This window comes from Mirounga angustirostris, unplaced genomic scaffold (assembly GCF_029215605.1).
Source record: "Mirounga angustirostris isolate CCGP_5_RB_7025 unplaced genomic scaffold, mMirAng1.0.hap1 SCAF_12, whole genome shotgun sequence".
In the NCBI taxonomy this organism is placed as follows: Eukaryota; Metazoa; Chordata; class Mammalia; order Carnivora; family Phocidae; genus Mirounga; species Mirounga angustirostris.
In genome coordinates this window covers 52,037,137-52,059,206 of record NW_026991720.1, presented here as the reverse complement: position 1 = coordinate 52,059,206, position 22,070 = coordinate 52,037,137, and the positions used below count along the sequence as shown (strand labels likewise).

Here is a 22,070-nt window from a genome sequence, read left to right as displayed (position 1 = left end):
AATATATCTACCATGGGTCAATAATGAAAATTAAGGTTCAAAACAACATAAGACTATGTAAAACAGTATATATCTTAAAAAATGTAGAACACAAATCTGCTTGAGAGACATTACCTACTATTTTCAAATGTTTCTCATGATAGGATTATAAAGCTCTCACTCATGGTGCTAAGCATGTGAATAGGTAGTAAAAGAAAGAGGCCAGAGCCACATCCTCCTAAGGGCTTCCCAAGCTTTGCTACACATTGGTATCACCTGGGAATCTTTAAGAACTACTGATACCTGGCTCTCACCCTAGACATTCTGATTTAATTGGTATGAGGTATGACCTAGACATCGGGACTTTTAAAAGATCCCAGTGACTAATGTGCTGCAAAGTTTGGGAGCCACTGCTCTACTCGAATTCTTTCAAATTTTGAAAACTTTAATTAAAGCAAAAATTATGAATGCCCTGGGTCCTCCATACCCAGCAGCAATATGCACTTCAGGAGGCCCCCAAAGCTTCACGTTGCCCTGGGCTGGTGGGTCAATGTGCTAGTATAATAATTTCCCATTTACTTAGTGTTTCATAAACCTTTGGCTGAAGGTTCTTTAAATGAAACGTTTACTTCCTAAATAGGCCAAAGGATGTTGGTGAGGTAGTATCACCTCTAACAGAGGTTTAATGAGATTAAAAAGTTCCAAAAAGCCTATTTCCCCTTGCTAACAGCTATCTTCAAAGTGAGGGCAAGTAAATATCTAACTGAGATGAATGCCAGAGGCCACTGGAACTGAGAGTAAAATCACCATGGCATTGTTGGGTGACAAGCAAGACTTGTCCGTTTACCTCACAGAAGCAGTTTCACAAAAGATCTACTAAAGGGACCATCTAGTCCAAAAAAAATTATAAGCCGTGGAAATTATCCAGACATAACAAAGCCAATGAACATAAAAGATAAGCATAGGTGGCCTAATAGAATAGAAAACAACACTACTTACACTGAATGGTACTAAACAGTTTTTTTAAAGCATTCGTATATATTCTTCAATTATATTCTCTGAAGTAGGCAATTTGACTCCCATTTACAGACAAGGAAACTGAAGTTCAGAAAGAGCTAACAACTATTCAGTGGATGGGCTAAACAGCAAAATCTTTTTACTTCAAATGTCCATTCTAACATATTACAGAGTCTAACTCTTCAATTCATAAAGTCCTTTGAGTTAAATATACTCTGACATCCTTCAATTAGGTTTAACTTGTTTGTTTAGATTCCTGGTCTTTTCATAGAAAGCAAATAATTTATTTTGGCTGAATAGAGAGAAAGAGCAGATAAAAGTCTCCAAGAAAACCTAAACAGGTCAATAACTCTCGAGGTTAGTTTTTTTACTTTTTTAAATTGGGTTTAGTTTTAAAAAGACACTAGTGAAAATTATTAATTTAAAATGGTGCTGCAATGATGAAAATTTTGCAAGAAAAACTAGAAAATGACAAGAGGAATAATATATAAAGCAGCACTAGACAATGGGATTTGCCAGTCACATGTACTGGGATACTAGTCAAGATCTGCAGCCCCCAAAACAATGATATTAAATTTTTTTAAATTATAAAAATAAATGGCAAGCAGAAAAATGAGATTATGTGTTTTTCCACAAGCACATTTTTTTTTTTAAGATTTTTTTTTTTTATTTATTTGACAGAGAGAGAGACAGTGAGAGAGGGAACACAAGCAGGGGGAGTGGGAGAGGGAGAAGCAGGCTTCCTGCTGAGCAGGGAGCCCGATGTGGGGCTCGATCCCAGGACCCTGGGATCATGACCTGAGCTGAAGGCAGATGCTTAACGACTGAGCCACCCAGGCACCCCACCACAAGCACAAATTTTTGACTAATTTATGTATGTTATCACTCTCAAAAATGGTAAAAATGGCAAATTTTTAAGCTATTAAGGTAAATTTATAAAAAGAAAAGCATGTGATTCTGTATAGAGCTAGAAAGAACAAATATAATTCTCAGGAAAATTACAGAATAAAGATAACTATATAACTCAAACATTTGTTACATGATCTTGGTCTCCTATTATTTCTCCAACTTCTTCCCCTATATGTGACCCAATCTTCCTACACACACCTTCTTACCAGTCTTACTATTCCCTAGGCCTGGAATACTCTCCCCCACATAGCTACCTACATGGCTCACCTCCTTACTTCTTTCAGGTTTTTTTCCTCAAAAATTTCCTTCTCAGTGAAACCCTCTCTGATCATCCCATCAAGTTTCAATATCCTCCATATTTCATAAACTCTCTTCCCTACCTTATTTCTTCTTGGCTCTTAATCACTCTCTAAACTACAATTATTTCTCTATCTTGTCCACTAGACGTAAGTTCCACAAGGGCAGGGATTTTCTGGTCATTCTTGCATACCTAATACCTGAAAAAGTAGTTTGCATATAGTAGGTGCCCAATAAAAATTTGTCTGATAAATTAAATGAATTTCCCGTTACATGGTAAAGTTATTAAAATAAGTGAAGATGAGAAAACATGGAGAAGACATGAGAAAGGTAATCTGGGTATGTGTTACTTGACTAGGTAAAAAGGAAAAAAATAATATACAGCTTATGCTAATAATAATTTTTAGATGGCAGAGAAAATAAAGTCTCTTTGTTTTAGAAAAGCAAAGTAGCCACCTCTAAATGCAGGTTTGGTAAAATGCTTAATAATGCCCTATATATATATAAATCTACAGTTCTTTTATTATGCTATCCTCTGGATAACATAGCTAAGGAGAAAAAGTTAATCTTTCTTTAAGAAAATTATAGAGGAGATGTTGTAAGAGAATATAAATGTATAAGAAAATAGAATCTGTTCAAAAGCCTCGAACTTAAATCTATGCAAAAGGTGTCATGATTGTTCTATACCTATAAAAAACAATACTTACATTTGACTTCAAATAGTTCGAAAAGTTCAAAAAAGATCCAAAGAGAAACGTCTCAGAGAATATTTTATTTGTGTGACCTCTATAAACAGGTAACCTCTCCACACAGAGAAATTAGGAGAGGTAAAGAATACTTTTTAAATAGACATTTCCAAATTGTTTCTTAAAGGCACTCAAATCATTTCTCCCTATAAAATTTCTTCTGGCTTTGAGAAAAAAAAAAAAGATAAAACAAATTGCAAATATCATTAAAACTGATCATGAAAAGTTGTGATTTCCCTCATATGTAATTTTATAATCCCAAATATCTATTCCATTACATCACTCATGAAACTCCTTATTCTAGCTATAGCTTTTTTTTTTTCCTTTTATGGCTACCTTATTTACTAAAAGTGAAACTTAATAAAGGAATAATTTATTTATTCATAGAATTTACACAGCTCTGAAAGACTACTTGGTAAATCTAAAGGAATCTGGTTATGATATAAGGCACTTACAAATTCCTTTGTGAAATTAATAAAATAAGCCAAAGCTTTAAAAAAATTAATCTAATCCTTAAATGTCTGCATCATACAATTTTGACATTATGAAAAGTATTTCAGAGTAAACTCTAAAAGAAAAGAAAGTGATACACATTATTTTACAATTTGTAAGATATAAATATTTAAAATGTCATAATATATCTGAACAACTTCATACCTTTTAATCCAGTTTATGTTTATAATTTATCCTATTCAGTAGAATAAAAATGCTATATATATTCATTAAGCTATTCATTGCAGTGTTATCTATAATAGCAAAAAGTTAGAAACAAATTATTTGGCATATTAAGGAAATGGTTAAGTGAACAATGGAATATCAACTCAATGTGGTACTATGTAGCCTTTAAAACAACTGGACTTACTAGGAGAACTTAGGAAAATGTTTGACAACATTAACTGAACAAAAATAAAACATCAAAAAATTTTAAATAGAGCACAACTATGAAAAATACATACACATATGGGAAAAACCTGTAAAATGATAATTCTTTAAGTACTGTGATTATAAGTGAATATCCCTCTACCCAGTTTACTATTATGTTGTTACACTGTTTTTCAAAAAAAGAGGAATGAATTGCTCAGTCTATATTATAAATTTCTTTATCATTCACTCACTCACTCATGCATTCAACTCCTATTTATTGAGCACCTATTATGTGCCAGACAGTGTTTTAGGTGCTGGGGATACAATGGCCAACCAGACAGACAAAGACCCTGCCCTCACAGAGTTTACACTCCAGTATGGGAATTAAGGAAACAACAGAATTTTAGATAGTGGAAAATGCAATGAAGGAAATAAGTATAATGGGAAAGAGTAAGAAGCATGGTAAGGGAGAAAGTCTATTTTAGATGGGTGGTCTGGGGAGACCTCTTTGAGGAAGGGGCATTTGAGCTGCGATCTGAATGACGATAAAGCACTGGCTACAAATGATGTGGGAGAAGACTGTCACCTTCTGATCATTCAAATCTCAGCTCAATTATCTCAAATTGCTAGGACAAAGCCCCTAAAATGGAAATGGCTCAGTGTGTTGAAGGGTTAAAAGGAAAGGTGAGAGAGGTCTTCAAGTGGGGTCAAAGTGATAGGCGAGATATCATATCATTAGGGCACCTATGCCCAAGTATGGAGCTTGGCTTTTGTTCTGATTGCAATGGACAGCCAATGAGAGGTACGCAGATAAACTGTGTGTATTTTATTAGCACTTCTTATCAACAGAAATCATATTTGTGTAACACAAAATACTGAGCATGAAGTGTGTCCTGACTTAGAAAAAAACAGCAGCACTGTAACAATCTACAGCCTGGGCCAGTAATTTGCAAGGTAGATCAGAGGAAATCAAAGCTGGATTAGAAACACAAAGGACGGACCCCCAAGTTAAAGGGCTGCACTCTGAGCAAGAACTTTAACAAACACTAAGACTTAGAAATACAAGTCCTGAAGCCAGAAGTAGACTTTCCAGGTAAGAAAACAGCAGCTTGGGGCACGAAGAAAAACACAATATGGACTAGAGTGTTTTATTTATAAAACATACTGGTTAGAAGCTATACCCAGTTTCCTTAAGTAAAGATCAGTCAAGTCTTTAGCTTTTGTTGTGTATGTAAAAAATGATACAGTTCTTATTGAGGTGGATTCAGTCACTCTCAACAACTTCTTTTGTCATCTTTATTAAGTCTCAAGTTAAAAAAAAAAATCCTTTTGAGATTTGCAACATATGGATGCTGCTGGAGCTGGTGAATCCTTCATAATGATTAAAGATCCTCACAGTCAGACCAAAAACAGCTTATTACAAAACTATCTACAAAAGCTTATTTCTTCTTCTGTGTGCAACATGTAACAAATGCTCCTACAAAGGTGGTGGTTGGGGAGCAGGGGGAAGGGTAGTGCTCAATGATAAGTAACAATAAATAATAATAAATTCCTTAACTATAGCAAAAACTCTTCTTTAATGTAAGACCTCCTTTAAAAAAAATGTAGAACACAATAATTTATAAATAAGTGTTTTTGCCTCATAAGATCAATAATCTGAAATATTTTGCTTCTCTATGTAGAAAAGTATTTTACTTTATTTTACCTAGAAATAAACTAAGTTTGTTTTGTTTTGTTTTCTTCTAAAGTTGGCTAAGCCAAGATTCTGAGACTTTCCTCTTTAATGTTTATATGTATCAATTGGACAATGTGATATTTTAGTGCTGGTTAATATGTCCTTTTTCTTTGAGTCATCTAGTATTTCCTATTTTATTTTGTCTTCCATGAGTATAAAGTTCCATATCAAGAGTGCTAGGTAAAATTCATGCAATGCTAACTTTGGTCAGAAGGAAATGCTTAGTTTTGGTCCAAATGTTCTACCATCTATATTGGGAAAGGAAAATTTGTTCCTCAAATAGCATTTTAGAATCTGAAAATAACAGAGCTTCTCAAAATGATACTAAAAACATTTAAACCTTTTTATAAAACTGCCAGATACTTTTTTCTAAATTTCCTTAACAAGTAAGACAACTTTTAAAATAAAAACATAAGTATTATGCATTTCTATTTGCAGATGTGAAATTCCAACAGCCAATTTTTTAAAGTTTGCCACACTGAGTTTAAAATTATGATTTCTGTGTTTTTCAAAATGCTTTTACAACTATTAGTAATTTTGTTTCTCAACTAAACACTTTTCTCATAAAGTCATAAAATCAGATTCACAAAATAAATGTTCCATCTCAAGACTTACGACATTCATCTGCAGAATCTAGGAAAAGACTACCTTATGTGTTTTGAAATATTTACATATAATTATTTTCTAAAATATTTAACTGAAATATACCTCTTATAATTATTCAGATTTGTTCAACAGTTAGAAAGTTAGTAATGTTGTTTCATCAATATGTTATTATGTAATATAAATTTATTAACATTTTCTAAATCAATAATCAATGATTTTTAAATCAATAAATTATTTTCCAACATGAACTGCATCTTTTTACTGTTGATTTTCTTTTCTTATCTAATAAGTTAGTATTAAACCACCTAAGCAAATTAAAATAAATATTTTTCATCATTTTTAAAATAATATAATCACAGGTCTCTGAACTTTGTTGTAATCATTTAAATTTATTTAAATATCACGGCATCCTTTAAATAGAAACTTAATGCTGAAAATGCAATAAAATTGCTATAACACCATGAAACTTCACTTTCTTTAGATTTAATCTATGTAAACTATTTTATTTGATTTTTCACTTAAACATTTCATGTAATTAATTAAATACTCTAAAATTCTCAGGGTACTTATTTTGTATTGAGTTGAAGACTTAAAAATATGTGTAGCTCTTATTTTTAGTTTTTTTCACTACTTAAAACTTTGTACTCTTGGATCCCCTAAGTCAAAGTATTGAAATATAATGTTATAAAAATAAACCATTTAACAATGCCAGGACCAAAAGTAGGGCAAAATTCAAAGGATCTAGTTTATAAATGTTGTTCTTATTATTGATACCTACCTGTTGCAAACAGTTGTAACAATACATAAGTGAGAAATACAAGTTCAATCTATTCTATTTTCATGTTATTTTGGGATTAAGTGAGACAATAGGTATTAAAACAACCTTCTAAAAAATCCTGATTGTAATGGTAATATAAATGTCAGATTAGGGTACTACACTTCAGGGCTACAAAAATTACCAAAAAATCACTAATTGATTGTTACTATTATAGAACACATTTATACTTTTGTGTCTGATACTAACTTAAACTAAATGTTTATCTCAAATTGAGAAAATCCAAACTATACATTTCAAAAACAGTGTTTTATGAAAAAGCTCAATCACAGAATCATTCAAATAGCAAGCTAGCTAATGAAAGCTTATCAAGAATACAATTACGGTATAGCTAATAAAACAAATTAAATAGTTCTTAATGAGTTAACAATCAGCCTTTATGTAATAAATACTTTAAAGCATACCAAATGCTTTTCATTTACTTGCCTCATTATCTCACAAATAAATGCTCAGGTAGAAAGAATGGTAAGCAGTAATAAAGAATTGGGATTTCACTAGATAAGCCTTTTATTAGATAACCAGTTGGCAAAAATTATAAGCATTCATTATTTGCAACCATAACTTAATTAGGGGATTTTACAGAACAAAGGAGTGGTATTTCGAGTATTTAAAAGAAAGGAGAAAAGTTGGTTACCTTGTTCCAAGTATAGGTAATTTTTTTTTAAAGTAGAGGAAGAATGAGTCATAATAGTGGTAGTGGTGGGGAGACAAAAAAAAAATAGCAATTAAATTTGCTCTGGAAGAGGAGAGGGAATGGAAAAAGTACAAGGAAATAAGTAAGTATAGATTGCATAATAGAACCTTGAAGTGGTAGACAATCGTTCAAGGATTTAAGAAAAAGGGCTATAGCTGAAATGGTAGATGATGAAGATAGCTTTTAGAAGTAATATTTAAGAATGACTATAGAACTGAAGCATAATTGTAGAGAAATATTTTCTGTTTTCCTTTTAGCTATTTCTGTTTATTTTTAATAGAATTGCATTTTTGTTATTAATTTTAAAAATTAACAAATTACCTCATTTTATCTTCTTTTTCTTATTGGAATTTTCATTTTGATTCTTGCTCTGGTCATAATCTACTCATTCCTCCCTTACCTTAATGCTTTTTAAATGTTTATTCTATTATTATCCTTTCCTAGTTGCATTTTACCTTCAAATTATGACTTCTAAATACCCCTCAATCTCTAGGTGGTCTGAAAATCTAGGTTTAAAAAATATACAATAAGTGAAACATGGTATGCTTAAAAGAATCAGCAATATATAAATAAAACTACTAATTCTGAAATTATGACCCTTAAAAGTCAAAAGCAGCAGTTCTACATTGTAATTTCATTTTCCATTTGTATTGGCATGGAATCATAAAGTCATTAAACTTTTCTCAGAAATTTATACACAAAGTTTAAAAAGTTTGAAAACACACCATTAAGTTAAGCCATGTCAGTACAATATTAAGATAATCAAGTGAGAAGTGGGGAAAATTACGCAAAAATACTAATTGTCAAACATGTCTCTAAATTAGTATCTCAGTAGAAACCAGCTTTTCTTTAAAAGCCACCCTCTTTAGTTGATATGAGGATACATTGTGTGGTCAAAATTAAAATTACAGGGCCTTACAAATGTAACTCTCTGGTGCAGAGTGTTGATAGTGGAGGATGATATATGTGTGTATTGGGGGGAGAGGTCAGAGGGTATATGGGTATTGTACTTTCCATTCAGTTTTGCTGTGAGCCTAAAACTGCTCTAAAAAATAAAGTCTACTATTATTATCATATAATAAATACAGGGCCAAGCAATTAAACTGATCAAAATACAATCCTAGAAATTTGGGTTGTTATTCAATAGTAATAAGACCATGGCAAGGAATATATGTTCTGACATGAGTGGAAGTGTTAAAGCTATTAGTTTTTTACCTTCCAAAAGAATACTTTCTATTAAAATATAAACTTTGGATAATTCTTGACTTAAAAGAATGGCAGATCTGTGATACATTCTAGAAGAGCTCAGAAAAAAAATTTTAATGTAAGAAATAAAAACTGTTCCAAATTAGTTTTAAAATCACTAAAATATCAATTAACTTTTGCTGTAAAGATAAGTTTTTTCTGCTACAAATAAAAGAATATATGTGATTAATTAGTTCAATTTAATGTATTTGTTAGCATGGGTAATTTTGGGTGATTCAGATATGCAAACATACTAATATGTTCATATGGCTTAATTATCTATATTCTTTAATAATAAAAAGAAATGGAAAGAAAATAAAAAAAGTTCTGCTTGGCTGCTTCCATGGGAGAGCCTCTTTTACTCCTCTCCCTCTTCTCCCCAGATAGGCTAGAAAAAGGAGAAAAAAGGAGACAGGCAATAAATAGGCATAAATATGGAAGCAACCTAAATGTCTATCATTGATGGATGAAGAAAATGTGCCATATATACAATGAAATATTATGCTGCCATAAAAAAGGACATCCTGTCATTTGCAGTAACATGGATGACCTTGAGTGCATTATGCTAAGAGAAATGAATCAGAGGGGCGCCTGGGTGGCTCAGTCGTTAAGTGTCTGCCTTCGGCTCAGGTCATGGTCCCAGGGTCCTGGGATCAAGCCCCGCATCGGGCTCCCTGCTCTGCGGGGAGCCTGCTTCTCCCTCTCTCACTCCCCCTGCTTGTGTTCCCTGTCTTGCTGTCTCTCTCTGTCAAATAAATAAATAAAATATTAAAAAAAAGAAATGAATCAGAGTAAGACAAATACCATATGATCTCACTTATATGTAGAACACAAACAAACAAACCAAGCTCATTGATACAGACAACAGATTAGTGGTTGCCAGAGGCAGGGGTTGGGGGCAGGGTGTGGTGAGCAAAATGGGTGAAGATAGTCAACAGGTATAAACCTCCAGTTATAAAATAAGTAACTCCTGGGGATGTTAGGATATAAGGTGATTAGAGTTAATAATACTATACTGTATATTTGAAAGTTGCTAAGAGGGTAGATCTTAAAAGTTCTCATCACAAAAAAAATGTGTAACTATGTGTGGCAATGGATGTTAACTAGACTTGGTAGACGCTAGAGTAGTAATCATTTTGCAATATATACATATATTAAATCATGTTGTACACCCAAAACTAATATAATGTATGTCAATTATATCTCAATATTTAAAAAAGACATAAATACAAGAAAAAAGAAAAGAAAAAGGAGAGAGACCCAAGGAAAGAAAAAAGGACCAATAGCTTTCTTCTTTCCTGGCAACTGGCAATAACAAAGAAAGAGACAAGGGGAAAAAAGGAATATTCCTTAAAGTTCATGTTTCCTGTCCCTTCTCCTTCCCCAGCTCTCATTATCACTGTCTTAAAGTTGCATATTCCATTTTCCTACTGTGTGATACAGTTCAGCGTCTGGGAAGAAATCCTTACTCCTGGGAGGGTTGGTGTAGTAAGGGAGTGGTAAGGATATAGGTGGAACAGGAAACAATGTAGAGGTTCATCAAATCAAGAAACAGTTTTCACACAGTCATAAACTAAACCTATATCCTATGCTTCAGAAACATTATGGGATGAAAGGCTTTTGTGGGTCACCCTGGAATCTACAAACCCTTTAACATTGTTTCTGAAAAAAAAAAAAAAAAAAAAAAAAAATTGTTTCTGCAAAAATTAATGTATAAATTAAATTTTGTTAAAATTTATATAATTGATATATAAATGGAATAAATATAATTTATATATAAACAAATTTAAAAATCCATTATAATTTGAGAATTGTCTATATATTTAACAGCTATCACAAAGTTACCTATCTTCCCCACAAGAAGCCAGTGTTGGTTAGAGAGCTCAGAATAAATAAGGTGTTCAAAGTAGGAATCAGCATCACAAAGATGGAAAACAATAGTTTTTAATTCAACAGGACAGGTAACAGTGAAAAATACTCTGGTTAGGAAAACCAAGACTACTGTAAAAAGGGAGAATGCAACCTACCTGTGGAGATAAATAAGTATCTTAGAGTAGGAGTATTTTGGTCATTGGATAAAGGGAATTCACACTACGGAAGACTGGTAAACAAGGTAAGCCATATTCTGCATCTGTTCCATGAACCTGACTTGCTTTTTTATAGTTCATTCTCTTCTAAATCCTCATCTGTGACTTTTTTTGTCACCATAGAGTTGCCCAAGTGTTAGAGTTTTGAAGGGTGGAATGAGTGTAAGGGGATAGGTGATAAGGAAGATTACTTTAATGAGGCTATAGCCTTAAAACACAGGACCAATCCCTCAAGTGGTAGCCAAAATGGAATCTGGAAGATATGTAAGAATCTAATAGATAAAACATATTCAAGTAGTCTTCGCTCTTATTTTGGTAATTTATTCCTATAAAATATTTCTAGAAAATTGCTTCTATTTTACTGCAGGGTAAACATCTTGTTCTGTTAAATGCATGCATGGACACATATGCACACCTCTTTCTCACACACACATGCCCAAATACAATCAAATTTCAATATTTCACATTTTTAACTGCAGAACCTCTATATTTTTTTCTAATTCCCCACACAATCACCTAAGGAGCAAGAAGGGAATGTGGAAAATGAATTAAAATTCATTCTTGCATTTTCTGTAGGCATTTGGGAGCAATTATGGCCACAGTGACCTATATGATCTGGTTCATTGCCTTTGTGCCTATTTTCACCTCTTAATGCCAAAACAGAAAACTGATCTCTAGGATGCCACCATACTAATTAAATGACTTTTGACCTATAATCTAGTCCCATTCAGTAGCATAGTTTTCACTGAAGAAACTAAAGTATGTTTAGACTCTGTATGTTTTAAATCGTAGCATCATTTGCCTTGCTAATGGCAAACATTACCACCTCTTTTATGCCTTCCTAAAGAAATTTCAAGAATTGTCACACTTCTTTAAAAAATAAAATGACTGAAAACGCTTATTGGTTAAGCTGGAACTTTCTATCATCATTCCCTTGTGACATATTATTTCTTAGAATTCTTAAGTAGGAACAATGTTCTCATCATCAACTTTCTCTTTCACCATGAATAATATTCTCACTTTTGCATTTTCTCTGCAGAGACCATAGAGACAACTGAAATCAAATATACCAAAAGGAGCTACATTTTCAACATAGTTTACAGGAAGAAGAAAATAGAGTAATATATGTGTTTGCTTGGGGCAGTGGTTTTTTGCTTCTTGTCCTATAACTGATTACCTTCTGAGGGAGGCGATAGTAACTTACACTGATCTTGCCACTACAATAACACTTGTAGGTAGGAGAGGAGTTATAAAAAGAGTAAGAAATTAAATTAAAATAATAAATTATAAGAAAGGGAGAGAAGTGGGAAAGCATTGAGAAGGCCATGATAAATAAAATTAATTTCCTGTGGAATTTTTCAGTAATAAAATGAAGCAGTCAAGGAGGAATATTAAAACAAACAGTCCTGGAAGAAAATTAACATCCAGGAAATAGAAAGGCCTAGCTAGAGTTGCCATCAATACAATGGCATTCTTGACCAGGAAGTAGAAAAAAAAATGTCAAAGTCCCTATTAGTTGTTCTACTTCAATATGCAAGTTTACTTGCCAAAGAGTTAGTTGAGAAATAAGAAACACTAAAGAATATTTGCAAATAGTTTTGAATAGAAACCCATGTGTGAATAATTTTAACATGCATTTTCCTACTCTCCTATTCTATTGAAGTAAAATTTAAAAACCAACACAATGTTTAAATAAATTTTCATTCATATATGTAACATAAGGGGCTATATTTGCCTTACTGCTTATCACTTGTGGATAATAATTTAGGAATTAAAGGTGATCCAACAGCTCTTTCTTCCATGCCACCACAATGTTATTTACTAAATTAGAAGGTATAGCACTGAAGGTAAAGACAAAAATGTGATAGAATCAATAATCCTCTAATTTGAAGACTTTTTTATTTCTTACCATGTCTTTTCCACCTGTGACCTCTTATTGACATGCTGGTTACTGCATTTCTTGATATTCTAGAGGAAGTTGGTGTGATTTCAACTTGAATACACCTTGTACCCTCCTTACTAGATTTCATGGCACCATGAGGCAATGAAGCCTTTATGGCATTAGCCACCTAAGAAAAAAAATATATGGTTTAAGATGGGTATTAACAGATGTGTTACACCCTTACATAAAACAAAATGCCAAATTTTAACAGGTTTTTAAGAAGAATACTTTTCCAAGGTATTTCATAGGATGATATATAAATCTTCTAGAATAAGGAGTAAGAGCTCAGAAGGAAACTATAGTTAAAAATAATATGTAAATGATGAAATTTAAAATTCCAAAATATTGAACTTATGTTTCCAAATGCCTAATGCTAATTAACCAGCTGAGCCACCCAGGCGCCCCTTGCCTAATGCTAATTAATAAATGCAGCTCTATCATGTTAAGAAGAACATTCTTACAAGTTTAAAAGACTATTATCAGGTATCTAAGAAGTTAGCTTAATGAAATTCTCAAATTATATACACCTTTTCAAGCATAAAATTTTCCTAGTACAACAGAAGCATGAATCACTGAGTTTAATGACACTAATACACTATGAATGGCTACTTCTCAATTTATAGTTCTAAATTGAGAAATTTTATTACATAAACAAGTGAGGCACCTACCAGCAATGGCTCTGGATATAATTCTAGCTGAGCTCTGTATATAATGTCATCCAATGCTTTTTGAGCTAGATCCCATTCTCCATTATAACTGTAAAATTAAATAAAGAAAGTAATATTATTTTCAATTAATTCTATATATTTGAACAAAATACAATGAGAAGCTGTTTACTGAGTAAAGTAATAGATCACATTAGCATTCCACCCTCCTTAAAAACATATTTTTATATCTTTGAATTCCTTTCAATTGTATCTGAAAGCCTATTAACAGCAAAGAAAATTCTATAGATACATATTTCTTCTCTAAAGAACATGTCTATTTATAGACCAGATATCAAAAAAGTGAGGCAATTTCAAAGCCTTCTACACTTTTAAAGCAAGTCGGAGCATAATAAATTATATACCTTAGAATAATGTTCAGAACACTTTATGGTCAAATTATTCTGTAACTCCCACAGTTTTTAATGAGAATTTACAACTACTGTGGCTTACAGTATCTTAAATAGTTACGTCTTTGCATTCTGACAGTCATTAGGAAGTGTACATGATATATGTTGCAAATATCAGATATTGGGGGAAAAAGTGTGTATGTATATTAATTTTCAAAGATAAGACCAAGGTCTAAAAACTAGGTAAATGATAAAAATGGACAAAGAAATAATGTCTTGGTCATCTGCCAACAAAAATAAAGAAATGAATTATATCGAGAGTGCAAATGAGTCCTAAAAAATGGAAAGAGCATTGCTCCCACCCTAAAAATAAAGTCAGATAATCTATAAAATCATAGCTTTCCATTAATCCAGCAAGGAACTAAAATCACAACGCAGCCAAGTAACCTGAAACCTAAGGGCAGACAGATGCCTCTAAAGAGAGATAGACCACAATGCAAGCAGGTAAGAAGACTTCAGCTAAGCGTTTAAACTGCTAAAAGCCCAGTATGGACCAGCATGAGTGTATAGAATCTCTAGGAACAGATACAAAGGGAAGCTCACACCCAGTTACAAGTTCTTTTCCACAAACCTCCTCTAGGCACTCATAAGAAAAACTGGGGGCAAGGCGAGGGACCAGAGAAAGCTGCTCTTGGTAGTTCAGGCCTGAAGGAGAAGAGCAGCCACCTGAGCAAGAAAGGCCTGATGATCCAGCCAGACCTTTTTCTCATGTGAAATAAGTTTTAAAGCCTTTGGGGAAAGAGCAGCAAACCCTCTCACCCCAAGGGCAGAGGTGAAAACTGACTGTGGCTGTGAGGGAAAGAAAAAGAAAAAAAAAAAAACCTCTACCTGTGGCAAAGGATCAGGAAACTGTCCTATGTTGAGACCACTAAAGGTCTCTTACCACTGGAGGAGGGACAGGACCACTGAAAAGCTACCCTCTTCCCCCAACCCCAGATACAGGGATATAGGTCCTGCTTATAAGTGATGCTGACCAGGACAACAGAGAACACCACTCCCCCCAAGCCCCCACCCAGGCCAGTACACATTCAGAAACAAGCAACGGCACTCTATTGCTGAAGGAGGGGAAAAGAACATGTAGAAAGACTGTTTCTTTGGTGCAGACACACAGGGAAAGCTAAAAGCAGAGAAGGAACAAGAATATTGAGAAAAACCCTCCAGCAGTCCAGCTTACACCCTAACTGCCAGGTACCATGAGAGGAATCTGAAGTAGGCGGTACCATGAAAGTAACCATAGCAACCACAAAATCCAACCTCAGCTCACTCCTGCCTATAATAACTCCACTAGAAGCCTAGAAGAAAAGAGGCGTGCCATTTCCAGGCATAAATAATATTTACCTCAGCCACTACTGTTCTATCCATGAACAAAATGATAATCAATCAAATTTTACAAGGCACACAAAAAGCAAGAAGAAAGCAACCCACTGTCAAGAGACAAAGAACAATAGAACCAAATTCAGAAATGATCCAGATTTTATAGTTATCAGGGAAATTAAAATAATTATGATTAAAATATTAAAAGCTCTAGTGGAAAAGATGGAAAACATGTATGAACAGATGGTGATTTCAGCAGAGAGTTGGGAACCATAAGAAAGAGTCAAATGAAAAGACTAGAAATAAAACACAGTAACAGAAATGAAGAACCCTGTCAGTGGGCTCATTAATAGACCCAACATCATCAAGAAAAGAATGAATGAATGTGAAGATAGGTCAACAGAAATTACTAAATCTGAAACACAAAGCAATAAAGACAGAAAATAAAACAGATCAGAGCATCCAAGAGCTGCAGGACAATATTAATGGTCTAACATGAGGGTCAATAAATTTTTTTCTTAAAGGGCTAGGTAATAAATATTTTAGGCTTGTGGGCCATACAATCTCTATTGCAACTACTCATCTCTGTCACTGTAGCACAAAATCAGCCATAGGCAGTATGTAAACTGGTGTAAGTGTATTTTAATAAAACTTTTAAGAAAATAGGCAGCAGGCCATATTTAGTCCAAAGATTATAAATTCTACCTTCAGTCAAGAAGCTTACAATCTACTAAGAAAAATTAAGGTATCAAATGAATATAATGCAAAGTATAATAAGATATGTGTAGTAGAAGATAGGGTTCAAAGAAAAATACTAGTATCTAAGGCATTAAGTAAGACTGAGCATTAATATTAGAAATTAATAATTAATAATAAGCTACTTGTGATCAAAGAGGCTCTAAGATTTTTTCAAGAGTTAAAATTTCTGGAAATGGAAAAAGGTCTTTATTGGGGAAAAAAAACTATTTGGAAATTACAGCAAAAAAAAAAAAGTAATGAAGAAAGAAACTGAGTATATGTGGGTGTTGCTAATTTTCATTCTGTCCTTGAGTTAAAGAAAGATAAAATGTTTTAGTTGGTAACAAATTCTTCAGAACATTAAGAGATATATTTTAAGTAATAAAACTATTAGCAAGATCTAGATTCATATTCGGGGTGCCTGGGTGGCTCAGTCAGTTAAGTGTCTGACTTTGGCTTAGGTCATGATCTCAAGGTCCTGGAATCAAGCCCTGTGTCAGACTCCCTGCTCAGCAGGGAGTCTGCTTGTCCCTCTCCCGCTACCCCTCCCCCTGCTTACACTCTCTGTCGCTCTTTCAAATGAATAAATAAAATCTTTAAAAAAAAAAATCTTGATTCATATTTTCACAAAAATATGCTGATTGTCTATCCAACAAGTTTATAATATAATAACAATAAAACAACAGACTATGATATTTCAAAGAGATCAAAGATTTACTTTGTATATTAAATAAACTTACAAGGCAAAATAAATCCCTGTTAACATTTGCACCATGAATCCTGAAGAAACTGGTATCCTGCTACTTATACCTTTGTATTTTCTTACATGTTGTCGGGGATAGCCACAAACACAGATTCTAGAAAAAACAAAATAAATATATTTGTAAAATTGGTAAAAATTTAGGTAATTTATTTTTTAACATTTATTTTTTATTTTTTTTTTAAGATTTATTTATTTATTTGAGAGAGCGAGAATGAGAGAGAGAGAGAGAGTACATGAGAGGGGGGAGGGTCAGAGGGAGAAGCAGGCTCCTCGCTGAGGAGGGAGCCCGATGTGGGACTTGATCCCGGGACTCCGGGATCATGACCCGAGCCAAAGGCAGTCGCTTAACCAACTGAGCCACCCAGGCGCCCTATTTTTTAACATTTATAAGCCAATAATGTACTAGGTATGCTCTCATACAAACCTAACAGCTATGAAACACAGAATCTTTCCAAACAGAACATTTGCCTGTAACATTTTCCTGAGTCAGTGAAACTGGGGAACAAAATGTATAAAGCTAGAGGTATATTACTATATAGTAAGTGAACCAGATTCTCAGAGTTGCTTCACTAATTTCAGTCAATTCAATAATTAATAATTTATAGTTACCATAAAACCCATTATATGAAACTTGGTATTATTTATCATAAATAGATCTATGATATGATCTTCTATTGCTAACAAAGTTCTTGACACAAATTGCAGGCTCCAAGAAAATACTCTAAAATTAGACTCAAGCCCCATATAATACATCATAATAAATTTCAGATAGATTGAAATTTTTAATGTTAAAAAGAAATAAAACATAAGCAAATCACTACATATTCTTTGCAAGTTTAAACATGACATCAAAGGTAGAATCCTAAAGAAAGACCAATAGATCAGATCTTACTAGTTTTTTTAAAAGAAACTACCACGAACACAACTGAAATTCAAAGTATTTATTATAGTGAAGGATATTTAAGGAGTACTAACGTTAAGGTGTATTTACTATAGTAAATAGGAAGCCACCTAAAAGTCCAACACAGAGGACCAATTATATAAATAATTCAGGGAATACTATGAAACAATTAAACATGATGTTTAGATGGCAGGGGGAGAAAAACTGTACAGAATAAAGCATGAAACCCACTCCCATTTTGTAATAAACAAATAGGTAAATGTTGTTTGCCACAACAAAAAGATCATATACAAAGTCATAGAGTGAGATTATAGACTTATTTTCTTCTTTATATATATTTTCTAAATTTTCTATGATCAACATGCACTGCTTTTAAAATAATAAGTTTCTAATTTTAGTAAAACTAGGAAAAAGTTGTTTTCTCATAATGTGTTGTGGTTGATATAATAAACCTTCACTTAATATAGTACTGGTCAATAGACTGAATCTAAGCCTTCATTTAAACATACAAGTATACCACAGACCATTTCAAAAAAAAGACCCTTGAGAATATCATTAATTCAAAGTAACTTTAAAGCAAAAATAAAAATTCATTTCATATTGAGAAGATCTTAGAACTCTTTAGAACCAAGAGTGAAAAGGAGCAGGGATATTTATGGACTGAATATTTGTGTTTCCCCCCAAGTTCATATGCTGAAGCCCTAATACGATGATATTTGGTGGTGGGACCCTCGGTCTAAATGAGGTCACAAGGATGGGAGCCTCCATGGTGGGTTTGGTGCCCTTATTCAAAGAGGAAGAGAGACCAGAACTCACTCTCTGCCATGTGAAGGACATACGGAGGAAGGCAGTTTCCTGTAAGCCAGGAGGAGGGCCTTCACCAGGAATCGAATCTGCTGGTTACCTGACCTTAGATTGTTCAGCCAGAAGTGTAAGAAATAAACATCTATTGTTTAAGCTACCTAGCCTATGGTATTTTGTTAGGGCAGCCTGAGATGACTAAAATAAACACTGAAAAAAAATTAACTGTATATGAAATAAAACCAACTTGAATTTTGTTTCATATTACAAATACTTATATCCAAACTCGACCAGAAACTCCTCTTATTATCTAAAAAAGGAAACTCAGAAAAATTTTTATTTTCTTACACCATATATACATTTATGATAGAGATGGTAGTAAGTAACAGAGAGCCAATATATAAAAGATAGGATTTTTTCAATTAATTCATTTATTCATTCAGTAAATATTTTTAAAGATTTATAATGTGTCAGACACTAGGAATATAGATGAAAGATGTAGTTCCCTCAGGGGTGCACACTCTAATCATGGAGACTGTAGTAAACAAGTATCTGCAATGAATAAGTTACAGAGGTAGCAAAAGGAGAGAGTGGTAAACTCTAGTGGAAGAAGTAGGTGGTCAGAGAAGGCTTCCTGGTGAAAATAGAGGAATGGGAAAAAACAGAGAAGGATAAAACAGCATGACACCAAGGAAACTGGGACAATAATAGTAGGATAGAATGCTCGGACACTAGAAAATAACAGAGAAGCTAATTAGGGGTCAGATTATGGAGTATCTTATAACTTGCAAGGTTTTATCATGCAGGCAATGGAAAGTAACTGAATGTTTTTGTTTTGTTGTTTGAACAAGGTAGTGACATGATCAGATTGGTCTTTTGATAGTATCACTCAGGCTACATGGGAACAGTGTACTGAAACTGGAGGGGAGACTGTCGAAATATCCCATGGGGGAGATGAAGTAACTGTGGGGAGAACTAAAGAAGTAATTGTGGGAAGAAGGAGAAAGTCCCACCTAGGAAGTATAATCATGGGTGAGACTGAAGAAACAAGAGGAGTGTATAATTATTACCACATTTAGTTTGGATAGCTGGCTGGATGGTAGTGGTATTAAATGAACTTGGACAAATAAGACACACTGTTTTGGAAGACACTAAGTTTCTGATATGTTGATTTGAAGGTATAGATGTTACTTTTGTCTGCCATGACCTCTCCCGCTGCCACCAACGTCTTCTATTAATAGCACCTCTATCCCTCTTACCTTTAGGAAATAGTCTTCTCCTATGTCGTCAAGTATAATCATGTGATTGTGCTATAAATAAAATAACAAAATTACCTGTGACAAGAGGTCAATACCCTAACAACTATTTTTCCCTTCTTCCATTTAATAACATATATAAGGTACCTCTTCTCCACTCTCCCCAACCAATTTTAACTAGAACAATGGCTATCTACTAGAGATCACATTTCCTGGCCTTCCTTGCATCTAAGGGTGACCATGTAACTAGTTCTGGACACCAGTCTGCTAGCTGTAACTGCTAGCTTAAAAGCAGTTGCATGCCTTCCACTCTCTCTTTCTCCCTGCTTGTAGGATATGGAAAGCAGATTAAAAATAGTGATCCATCACCATACAGACAAGGGTACCATCCTAGGGAATGGGAGAATCTCAACAAAAAAGGAGCCTGAACACCTTAGAAACAGAGCCAATCTACCCCCAGACCATCTACCAGCTTGGATTTTTATGTGAAAGAAAAAGAAATATCATTTAAGTTACCATTATTTATCTTTAAGAACCAAACCAATATTTAAACCAATATTTAAGTACTCTTCCAATAACACTAACAAACATGACCCCAGATGGGTTTGTAGAAGCCTCAGGCTGGCAACATCAAAGTGTTTTTGCTGCCTGGTTTTTCACAGTAAAACTGGGAAAGAGGTTCTTTCTTCTGAGTTCATTAAAGGTAGATAATGTAAGTTTTTGGCTGCTTGTGGTCACTGTTCTTATCACACGGCGGAAACCTACTTACAGAAAAAAGTACAATGCCAACAGATGAAGAAGATGAGATGAGAGTTGGGAGAGAACATCCAGATAACAATTGAGCTTTTGGATCTAGTTGATACTGGGGCCAGTGCCATCCCTGCTCTTCCCAGGTAAAAAGAGCCAAAAAAATTTCCCTTTGGTATAATCTGGTTTTATGTAGGTATCAGTTAGTTGCAGAAGGAGTTCTAACTTTTACAAGGTGTCTGTGGGACATCTTGATAGAGATGGCTACTGGATCAGATATATGGGTTTAGAAATCAGGAAATAAGTACAGGATGCAGGATAGAGGATATGGACAGAAAAATAAGTTATTGCTGTTAGTACACAATTTTTTTTTAAATCCAACTTCGCCATAGATCTAGAATTGTCAATCAACTTTTAAATTTACTTTAGGTAAGAACTAGAGAGACAATTCTCTCAAACACCAGCACACTTGCCAGATTCACAAGGGAAACAAGATTCCAGGTTCTCTGACTTTCTCTACTAGCTACCCATAAGGAAATAAGCAGTCATCTGTTAGAGGCTGTACTAAAACCTTTATTCAGAAATGCAAACGATTAGTCTTAGTCCTTCAGACAGCTATAACAAAATAAAACAAACGGGGGGGCCCCCTCTTTAGGGTTATAGACTTTCCGTTGTATCCTCAATGGCAGAAGGAACAAGGGAACTTTGTGGCATCTCTTGGCTATGAGAGCACCTCCTAATACCACCCTAATACCATAACACTAGGCATTAAGATTTCAACATATGGGGTGCCTGGGTGGTTCAGTTGGTTAAGCGACTGCCTTTGGCTCAGGTCATGATCATGGAGTCCTGGGATCGAGTCCCACATCAGGCTCCCTACTCAGTGGGGAGTCTGCTTCTACCTCTGACCCTCCCCTCCTCATGCTCTCTCTCTCTTTCTCATTCTCTCTCTCTCTCAAATAAATAAATAAAATCTTTAAAAAAAAAGATTTCAACATACGAATTTTGGGGGGACACAAACATTCAGACCATAGCAGTTAGTTTTTTATAACTACTAGAACTTTACATATTTGTGGCAATTGACTGCAGGAATTTTGCATTTATCAATGTAAGACTTTTAAAAAGCAAAAACCGAATTATTTCCTTTAATGTTAGTTGTACTTGATGGATCATAAATCTGAAGTGGAACAGATCATCTATTTTTCATTCACTCAACAAATAGTTACTAGGTTTCTACCATACGCCAGGCACTTCTCCAAACTCTGAGGACACTGCAGGGAACAAAACATCAAAGTTCCGGACCTCATGAAGTTCCAGCAGTTGACAGATTATATACCCAAATGAACAAACCAGGTAATTATAGTGTTATAAATGCTAATAGAAAATAAACTGGGGTAAGAAGGTACTACTTTAGAAAGATGGTCATGGAAGGCTTCTCCAAGGAAGTGACATTTGAGCTGAGACCCAAAATAATCTAGTC

General features: G+C 33.9%; 1 protein-coding gene across 2 annotated transcripts in view; it reads right to left on the bottom strand.

Moving 5' to 3' along the window:
* HYCC1 (hyccin PI4KA lipid kinase complex subunit 1) overlaps positions 1–22,070 on the bottom strand; it is a 90,214-nt gene that overhangs the window by 7,072 nt on the left and 61,072 nt on the right. For both annotated transcript variants that reach the window (XM_045864581.3, XM_045864582.3), the window contains exons 8-10: positions 16,863–16,979; positions 13,625–13,712; positions 12,924–13,083 (exon numbers count right to left, since the gene is read on the bottom strand). In XM_045864581.3, the coding sequence (XP_045720537.1) occupies positions 12,924–13,083; positions 13,625–13,712; positions 16,863–16,979 (365 nt within the window). The remainder of the gene's footprint in view (positions 1–12,923; positions 13,084–13,624; positions 13,713–16,862; positions 16,980–22,070) is intronic.